Source organism: Ziziphus jujuba, chromosome 4 (genome assembly GCF_031755915.1).
Source record: "Ziziphus jujuba cultivar Dongzao chromosome 4, ASM3175591v1".
Taxonomy (NCBI): Eukaryota; Viridiplantae; Streptophyta; class Magnoliopsida; order Rosales; family Rhamnaceae; genus Ziziphus; species Ziziphus jujuba.
Window position 1 is genome coordinate 24,995,773 of NC_083382.1, and position 9,867 is coordinate 25,005,639.

Consider the following 9,867-nt stretch of genomic DNA (forward strand, 5'->3'; position numbering starts at 1 on the left):
TGGTGAGAGGTTACTATTCTCCAAGTCTCTTTCCTCATTTTTTTTTTTTTTTCAATACTAGACTACGTACATATACTTCCAATCCACTTCAATCCAACTTCCAATCCTTCCAATCCACTTCAATCCAACTCATTTGTGAAGGGCTCCATTTGAAACTAAAATGTATCAAGAAAAAAAAACCAAAAAGGGTATCCATATATATTCAAATTACTTGGAAATATAAACTTCAAAATCCAACAGTAACTTAGTTTCTTAATTTCCAACCAAAAAAAAAAAAAAAAAGAAAAGAAAAGAAAAAGGAAAAGAAAAAGAAAAAAAGGAAAAAAAGTTTGAAGCACTCTGCTAGGATCAGTCTATCTGAGATGATAGTGAGGAAGTCTGTGTATCTTCCACTGAAATTTCAGTCACATCGTCCACAGCAATTGCCCTTTCAATCCTTTGGCAAGCACCATTCAGCATCATTTCTTTTTCTAAGTGCAAGCAATAACTCTCAAACACTCTAGAGCTGACTGTTACTCCAAAATCCAGCAAAAAAAGCAACTCCAATTCCAGTCTGTTTAATTCAGTATTGCTAACTCCCCCAACCCTCGCATAGAATGCATTGTTATAGTGCCTTGCAATCAATTGCAAACCCATTAAAAAAAAAAAAAAAAAAAACAAACAAACTTTTCAGCTTGTAAGAACTTGAAAAACAAAAATCGAAAAAAAGGGTTTTGATAATCATACACATTTTGACATAATTTTAATCTCTCAATTAACATTAAATAGACTTGTATACTTTAGTCGTATACCAAAATACCAAACCAAAATATATATGCTTGTCTCTTCACTTAATTCAGAACTTGTAAAAATGTCAAAGAAATGTAAACCTTAAGGGTGTTAATTAAACTAAAAAGATCAAAACCCATTTCAAATATAGAAAGAAGAGATTGCTTACATATCGTCGAGCATCTTGGAGGCAACCATGACGCTGGTGATGAGCAACCTATGAACGCTCAAGGAAACGACCAATGAATCAGGGTGTTTGTGCATAAGCCTATCTATATAAACATATCCAACCACAAAACAAGATGGACTACAGTAGGTGTACTTGTATAGCCTCTCCAAGTACTTGCCTATGCTTATACTCGGTGCTCTCACACCATGGAAAGCGTTCAAGCTCTTTCCGACCTGACCCGGTCCACCGCAGCTCAGCCCATCGAGTTGCTGCTGCTGGTGGCTCAGGACTTCTACAATACTTTCGTTTCGATCCACTAGCTTCTCTAACACAAACGACAATATGGTTAACACTCTTGGTGTCGTTGGCTCTACTTGGGTCGGCTCCGGCCGGTTATCGAGACCGGTTAACTCGCCGGCGGCAAGCATTTAGACCATATTTCTTTCTTTTGTTTTGGGTAATTGGGTTGGTGAGAGAGAGGAAGAAGAGTATGAAAGTGGGTTTTGGGTGGTCAAGGTATGAGTTTGCATGTGTGCATGTTATCTGATTTTTGTGTTGTGAGGAGAAAAAGTGGAAGAGTGAACTGGGTTTCTGACACGTGTACATGATATTCCGACATTAGAGTGAGGGGAAAGTTTATATTGGATGTTTGGTAGCTGGAATGTCAAAGAGGATTCATGGAAAGATAAAAAGGGGTAAGGGTGGTTCAAAGCCAATGGATTTTTAAAGGGTCCTACACAAGTTCGTGGGTATAATTTTTTATTTATTTATTTATTTTTTGGACAGCAACCATTCATGTTTGTTCTTTTAGACGATGTAAAACTAATTACACTGACCCTTCAAAAGGGAAGCATGTAACCAGATAGAAAGTGCTCTTTGCCGTTTCCGTACATCCAGAAAGCAACCAAATTACACATTAAAGGGAATGAACATGAAAGCAATTCAACCCCTTGAGCCCACACCGTCCAAAAACAATGAAAAAATAAGTAATCATGGGTGCAAGGTAAGTGAAGAGTAATGTCATTTGCTCATTTTGAGACAACAACAGTGGCTTGCACCAAAGTGCAAGGTAGTGTAATTTTTTGGTAGTGTGCTTTTGGCACCATTTGTCATGCAGGATTAGATCTTAATTCCAGTCCACGTAACAAACAGGCCATTCGTCTTTTGTATTAGCCAAATGATTACCTCTACGACAAATCAATTTGAAGTGTACACGCAATATTATCATTTATTAAATTCAAAAACAAGATTGTATTCTTATCAATTTGAGAATTTGAAAATATATTTGATTTGGAATATAAATGTTCTCATATGTATAGTGATTATGCTCATAAAATTCATGTTTAAATTGTCCAATATTCTACTTCTCATGTCAATTTGCTCCTTGAATTTAAAGCAAACCATCCCCCCATCAAATGGCTACAACATAATGACATTGATGAAATGGGTATGATATATTTAAGGCTGAAAACTGGAATAATCGAACATGCTACTCTATTATGAACAAATATAATGTTCAATTGATTGTATAGAATGCAATTTTGAAAAGGAATTGGTAAACCCTTTTGGTCAAAAAAATTATAAATTCTACATATCTCTACCAATGTGATAAAATCGCTTAATCGCCTATACACTGTGGTCACCAGAAGCGAGTAATTTCTCATCTTCTTTTGGGATGTCAATCATGGTGAGTTGAATATTGGACTTGGAATTCATCTTATTCCACTCATTTTCAACACGGAAGAAAACCCATTGGAAGCGGCGGAAAATTTCCAAGGCTGTGATTGTGAACACGGTGAGGTAGTTGTGCCGGAGATGGGCAGATAGCTTATATGTCCATGTGCAACGCAGTATCAGATTGCTTCCTATCACCCAAAAATAAACCTGCAACTCCATTCACATATAGTCATTTTAAATAATCATTCAAAAGGTCTAAATTTAATAGTCTCTGAAATATTATATCAGTAGAAGTTTCCACTCTTTTGAAGTTATTTGAAGGTGCTACTAAAGAGAAAGCAGTTGCAACGAATTTGGTCTGCTTAGAATTTCTTAGCCTCTACCCCTAGCATTTTCCTTTTTACTTTGTATGCTCTTCAGAAAAGGTGTATGAGAGTCTAATGACGTTAGTTCAGCTTGATAGGTCAGTTGTGGTAAGGATGACATTTATAAACAAAAAATATATCCTCACCCATTTCCGTCCATATAACAGGTTTGATAACAAATGCGGTTTGTTGAACTTGAAAATCCGAGTGAAGCCACTGGAAAAATAAAGAAAATACTTAGAGCCACATACAAAATCGAATGAAAATGTAACTGTTCTGCACAAGAGTTGTTTTCACTCAAACGTCTGGATGGTGCCAATACACATTCTATTTGACAAATCAAAAAGTAGCTTACATGCATCACTTTGGGAAACTATAAACATTCACATACCTCATGTCCCAATCTCGTGTCACGTCCCAGTAGAATGAGTACAAAGAATTTAAAACACTTGAGAGAAGCCAGAGAGGTCGATAGAAGTTCATCCACTTATCAGGGAAGACATGATATTTAAGAGCTGAAAGAAAAATCACTGGTACTGCAGTAGAATATTTCAAAGCTGCACGGGAAATTTAAGTTTAGTATGGAAGTATGGCAACAAATCGTGGATAAACATAATGCAACAGAAACGACAGTTGTAGGTACTGAAATTACAAATAACAATATAAACACACTCACCAAAGGACCTATCCATGAAAGAGGAACAAACACAACATAGAAGGGGAACTACAAGCATATCAGTAAAATAGAACCTTGGAAAATAGAAATTAAAAAGAGAACAATGAGAAGTCACATATAGACTGTAACAGATTCCATAAAACTACCCTCAAGTATGAAACAGGCCAGGCCACATTTACACATTCCCACTCCTATAGAAATAATGAATCATATTCCAGTAAACAATTCGATAACGTAACGAGTACTCAATAAATTTATTTTCAAAATTAGCTTATGTCCATAGCTGAAGGTGCACCATAAATGAAAAATCACAGATCCATAATTTTGTTTCTGACAAGACACATAAAAAGAAAGAAAACAGATAAAACATATAAGATTGAAAATTAGAATATTCTTTTAAATGTACTTCATCTTACTCAGTCAATGCAAAACTAGTTATTTTATGGATTTTTCATGAAATACTAACTGAACAAAATATAAACTACATTAAGAAACAAACTATCCCATATTGATTAAAACACACATTCCACTCAATGAATTTTACAGACTAAAAGAATCATATTCAGAATACATGAATCCATATTTGCAATGTGTCAAAAGACTAGATGTATCTCCAAAAAAACAAACGAACAAAGAGCCTACCATTCAAAAGGGTTGTTTTCTCCCCAGTATCCTTGTATTGCCGGAGACATTGGAACAGACGGAAAAGATAAGGCAAAACAAGAACTAAGGGAATCGCAACAGAGTGACTGCCACAAACAGAATCAGCTTCAAACCATGCAATGGTAGCAACCTGTAGTAGTTAAAAAGGATCTCTTAACACCACAAATAAAGCATCAAAGTTCAAATTATCATTTTTATTTAAGTAAAAGAAAATTGCAATCTGGAACAAGAATACTAGTAAAGAACAAGAAAGCTACAGGCCTTGTCAGAAATTTTAAAGGAAACTAAATGAGTCTACATCATATGGTAGTTGGTAGCTGGTAGCTGGCAAAGAATTCATCATTTAGGGCCTATTAAGCTAAAAAACCATAACCAATTCTAGGACCATGGTAAATCCCATAACCAATTATAGACCATGGTAAGTGAAACGGTAAAATAGATAAGCATAACCATATAAAAGTCTCACCATCCACCACTCCTACAAGAGGACCAGAAGGACATTTATCCAGGGTCCAACAACATAAACATGGCAACTGATAAACAACCAAGGCATAATGTCCATAAATGAAACTCAACTATTAAGCACTAACCTGTCGATGGACCATTCGACATACTGATCTTTCTAAATCCGATAATACCTGCATACAAATGACACCATAAGCACATGAAAAGGGTAGAGTTGCAATTAGCTATCAGTAATTGTTTAGTTATGCCTGTCATATACTTTCTTTCAAAAATCATTTTAAAAAAAAATTTTAGATGCTCGTGTATTTATGTATATATATATATATATATATATTTTCTTTCTTTTATCTTAAAAAAAAAAAAAAAAAAGGGAAAGAAAAGTGTAATATTTCTGAAAATGTAATTTTTTTATTGAAGATTAAATTGCATGAGGGCATGTCAGACTTAGATAATAGCAAACTTAGACATCAAGAAGCATACCTTTGACATGGAGGTCAAAATATCAGCAAGGAAAAAGTCAGAAAATGTGATGGCCTGTGTTACCAAACATACAATAAATGTTACCATCAGAAAGAGAAATCCTTTGAAAAAAAAAAAAAAAAAAAAAGACACTAGGAACCATAGAAATACGAAATGTGAAGTGTATGTGTGTGTGTTTGTGTCTCTTTTCTTCCACCATAGAGGATAGAACAGTATGTTCAACAAAAAAAACTTGCCTGTAATGGGAGAACTATACGCCAAAGAGTCCTTAAGAAGTAAAAGCGAGATGACAAATAAAAAATATCAAAAGGAAAGATCAAAGCTATAGCAAGAGCAGCATATAATAGCACCTGCAGAAGAATGGAAGTGAAACTTAGCACCATTCCAAAAACTTAGCAGGGGAATGACAAAATTGCAGGTTAACAATGCCAGTGTCAACACTGGTGTCAGACACTTTGTAGTGAGACTAAAGTAACACTTGCCCCTAAGATACACGAGCATTTAACCACATTTTATTTTACATTTTTTTTTTTATAGAAATTTCCATAACTTTGTTTACTCAAACAACCAAACATTGATTTTTGCTACACATGAAACCATATTCACATGTCCTGTGGCATATATTATAATTAAGCATATAAAAATTATTAACAAATAGTCTTTGCTTTTTTTTTTGGGAGTGGGGAGGACTTACTACCGTAATGGTTGTATAATTGACCCATGAATAAAATCTTATTTAAAAGGCCAGAATGTAGCACTAATTAGCACTATGTCATGACCCATGCCTTTTGATTCATTTATCAAACTCCCATGTGCATACACTAGTCACCATCTTTTTGAATGTGCATCACTTGATACATGCAACATTCACAGAAAATATACTTTAGCAACTGACATTAATAATCTCGTATACCTATATATATGGTCCAAATTTCATTTCAGCTCAATTTAATTAGAATTTCCTGGATGCCATGAAACTAGAATTACATATTTATTACCATAAAAAATAAAAAAAAAATAAAAGAAAAGAAAAAAAGAAGATGGATGCATCTATTACACTGGTTGTGATGCAGCAAGTGATACTTCTCCATGGGAATAGAGATAAAGATATGCGGACATGCTAGTGGGGACAATGAGTGTCATCCATATGGCACACTGCAGGAAAAAGAGGGGAAAAAAAAAATAATAATAATAATTAGACATGCTCATGATAAATTGATACTCAACAACACTTCTATGCTGCAAAAACTCAGATGGTAAAGACAGGAAAGGTCGTCCATGTTCCTTTCACAATTAATTTTCTTCTTTTTTCACAATAATTGGAGAGAAAAATGATTTTTTTTTTTTTTAATCATCATTAAAATTGAATAACGAAACCCAGAGATTTAATACAATATCCATTTTAACATAATTTTGTAGAGTTTAAAATGTTTCTGGATGATTGCTAAATAATTGCAAATGAGCAGCTACCATTTTGCAAACTGATACAAATAAAAATAAATTAAATCATAACCTTTCCCATATTATGATGGTTTAATATGTTCAGAAAGTACAATATGCATCCAAAGGTAGAAGTTAATATTTTTTTTTTTTTTTTTAATTTTATTTTTTAGAATGCTTCCAGAAACTACAATCTTAAACACCAAATGAGGATGAATTAGCCCTGTACATCCTCAAGGATATAATGCTCCCAACCCCCCACCTTTCTCTCCCTCTTCCCCACACACACACACAAATAGACCAAACAACAAAAACACAGGAAATAATAATAATAATAATAAGGTACAACAATTGGCTTATTGATAAGGTAACATGGCATACTCATAAGCATAATCGTTAGATAATACAGAAAATCAGGCTAATACGCTCAACATATAACTTTCTGAAAAAAAAAAAAAAAAAAAAAAGAGTTCAAGATAACTTAGCAATACAACAGCCAAAATTTAGGTACCTTCCATATTTCTTTGTGGGACAAATGATTTTGATCAAGATCAAAAACTTTTGCATAACTGATGTTGGACTGGGAAAAAACCCATAAATTAATTCCCCAAAGCCAAACCATCAAAGTCTGCACATATCAAAACCATTAAAAAATGAATTAAAACAGAGCTAAAGAAGATAATAGCATGACAAGATAGTCTAGACTGTCTAGAATAAAGAAGAAAACAAAACTAACCACGAGAAGAAGGGGATTATAATATAAAAATGTCTCATACAGAAATAAATCTCGCAAATCCACACTCATTCTCATAACAGAATCCCACCCAAACTGCAAATTACACATATACACCGTGAGAACATCATCATAAAGGGACCAAATCTATCAATATTATAGTTATTGCCACTGTTGCAACTAAATCAGAAGTCTCCTATAAATTTTATGAACGGAAAATATAGTACTGACCTTGCAACAGCTGACACCCCACACGAGAAACAAAAATACCTAGACAAAAATTTAAATTAGGATTTGGCAAAAGTCATATGGATATCTGGAATAAAGCAAGAATTAGAAAAATAAGGATAAAATTAAAATCAAAAGCAATCTCAATAATAACTACAACTACACAAAAAAATGATAGAATTTAGATGTATTCTACCAACATTGATGACCCCTGACATTTGTTTCAAAGCTGTTTTCATCTTTTTTCTTTTTCTTCTTTTCATTATTTTTTTTTTCCAGTTTTATCAATATGAAAGCTTTTTCCTCTTCACGAATTTCTCAAAAAATCAAAATTAATCCAAATATAATGTTAAAAATAAATAAATAAAACATTGTTCCAATAACATGAAAGGCAACAATTATCTAAACTCAAATATATTTACAAACATCCCTAGCAATGATCACAAGCAGTGAAACCTTAAATCTCCACAAAAATATAGGAGACGGCATTATTGCAGCACTATTAATTGGTGTAGTTACGCCCTTCATGTCACTTGTCTCTACGGGATGCAAGAAAGTCTCCTCAGCACCATTTTCTTGCTCAGTTGCGCCTGAAAAATGTTACAAATACAAGATGCTCATCAAGCATTCAGAAATATATATATGTATATATCCCTTAGGGCAAATAATCTATAAATGTAACCCTTAAATACTCATTTTACTCTTAAGAATTATCAATTAACTCTACCCAGATCAGAGACAACAGGTCTGCTACCAGACTTTCTTAAGTGAGGACTATTGGCAGGACCCGTCACAAGACCTCCGAACATAGATGAGATTAGCAAATAGGAAATACTTCTGCACCACTTTGTCTACACCAGAGAACTGCAAAAAGTAAAATCAAATATCAATTAGAACACTTTTCCATTAAAAGATAAAATAAAATAATATAATTCGATAATTTCAAAAGTTGTATTGAAAATGTAATGGGTCTAAAACAAATTACGGGTACAACAATGCAGATACAATGCCATGCATAAACTAAATCACCCGAAAACCAAAGAAATGCAATTCGATCTAGCCCATGTGACTGGGGATAAAAAATGACATAATGCCACTAACCTCCAACTCACTCATCAATAAAGGGTCAAATAAGATACAAACATCTAAGTCAAACAACTAATGCCATGCATCAACCAAACAAAATCAATCCCAGATCACCAAAATTAATGACAGACACAGAGAAATCAGCAAAATTCAAAAAAAAAAATTAAAAAAAGAAAAAAAGAAAAGAAAATTAATGAATTCAGCTCCTCGCGACCTTAATTCCCATATGTCCCATAGCAAATCCTAAAATCCCAGAAGGCATAATGCATTTCCAGTGGCAAAAATCCAGGAAATTCGAGAAAATAACAAATCATGCATAGGCAACACCAAAACAAGCAAGAAACAGTGAAATATCCGAGTTTAGTTCAAAACAGACCAGATCCGAAAACACTTACAGAGGCAAAAGAGTATTTGATTAGAGGTTTTTTTTTAATTAAACGTGCCGTGGAATGCGAACCTTTAATCTCTAATGGTGGGGTTTGCTGGATCTCCAACCTGATATGGCGCAAAAGGTTGATGACGAGAGAGGGGTTTGAGTAAGGGCTAAGCATAAAGCTGGGTGGGAAAACGCATAAAATGGCGTTGTTCATTGGACCAATTTCGCAAATTTAAAGAGTTTAGGGGTGGTCATGGGATTAAATTTCAAAATTAATGCCGTGTTTGGTGCTCGCGTTTCGCTTTCAGAAAATGTGCAACTTCACCTTCAATTTTTCATTTTATTTTATTTTATTATTATTATTATTTTTAGGATAGATGAAATTGAACACCATAAAGGGAATTAGATGTCCCTTACATTCCTCATCACTTCACTTGGTGCATTTTTAATGTGCATCTGGTCAATTTTTTTCTTAATTTATTGAAAAAAATTATTGTTCCTACCTCTATATATATATATATATAAATTTTTAAATGAAAATATAATATATGTCCCCGTTTAGTTTGTGTGGGTCCCAATGGGAATTTCAGATTCTTTGGAGAAACCATGAGTAATCAGTTTTGCAATATTGGAAAAGATTGTGTGGAAAATGGTTCCTAAAACTAAAAAGAAAGTATTATTCTCAGAAAGTTTTATCTTTTTTGTTTTTAACAAATTGTTGTTTAATTTTAGTACACAATA

The 9,867-nt window shown here is 33.6% G+C and overlaps 2 protein-coding genes across 6 annotated transcripts; both read right to left on the reverse strand.

The window, feature by feature from the left end:
- Nucleotides 1-175: 175 nt before the first annotated feature.
- Nucleotides 176-1,927, reverse strand: LOC107417061 (cyclin-U1-1). The gene is made up of 2 exons (XM_016025615.3): nucleotides 938-1,927; nucleotides 176-613 (listed from the first exon to the last, which is right to left on the reverse strand). Exons 1-2 carry the CDS (start codon nucleotides 1,363-1,365, stop codon nucleotides 349-351), a joined length of 693 nt encoding a protein of 230 aa, XP_015881101.2. The 5' UTR covers nucleotides 1,366-1,927; the 3' UTR covers nucleotides 176-348.
- Nucleotides 1,928-2,409: 482 nt separating this feature from the next.
- LOC107417067 (uncharacterized) lies at nucleotides 2,410-9,365 on the reverse strand. Of its 5 annotated transcripts, none has more exons than XM_048472699.2 (14): nucleotides 9,208-9,365; nucleotides 8,419-8,528; nucleotides 8,121-8,254; nucleotides 7,668-7,706; nucleotides 7,440-7,532; nucleotides 7,215-7,331; nucleotides 6,323-6,418; nucleotides 5,500-5,613; nucleotides 5,264-5,317; nucleotides 4,909-4,956; nucleotides 4,298-4,448; nucleotides 3,371-3,536; nucleotides 3,126-3,195; nucleotides 2,410-2,821 (listed from the first exon to the last, which is right to left on the reverse strand). In XM_048472699.2, the coding sequence occupies exons 2-14, from the start codon at nucleotides 8,471-8,473 to the stop codon at nucleotides 2,564-2,566; spliced, it is 1,395 nt and encodes a 464-aa protein (XP_048328656.1). In that variant the 5' UTR covers nucleotides 8,474-8,528; nucleotides 9,208-9,365; the 3' UTR covers nucleotides 2,410-2,563. The 5 variants fall into 5 exon arrangements, with proteins under 5 accessions (XP_048328656.1, XP_048328654.1, XP_048328655.1 ...); XM_048472697.2 differs by having other exon boundaries at nucleotides 8,392-8,528; XM_048472698.2 differs by having other exon boundaries at nucleotides 9,146-9,338.
- Between the last annotated feature and the right edge of the window lie 502 nt (nucleotides 9,366-9,867).

Coding starts and splice junctions, on each gene's coding strand:
- LOC107417061 (XM_016025615.3), bottom strand. CDS start 1,365: ATGCTTGCCGCCGGCGAGTTAACCGGTCTCGATAACCGGCCGGAGCCG. Junction 614..937: donor TCCAAGATGCTCGACGATAT/GTAAGCAATCTC, acceptor ATTGATTGCAAG/GCACTATAACAATGCATTCT.
- LOC107417067 (XM_048472697.2), bottom strand. CDS start 8,473: ATGTTCGGAGGTCTTGTGACGGGTCCTGCCAATAGTCCTCACTTAAGA. Junction 7,707..8,120: donor TATTTTTGTGGAGATTTAAG/GTTTCACTGCTT, acceptor ATTTTTGTCTAG/GTATTTTTGTTTCTCGTGTG. Junction 2,822..3,125: donor TGTTATATGGACGGAAATGG/GTGAGGATATAT, acceptor ATGGAGTTGCAG/GTTTATTTTTGGGTGATAGG.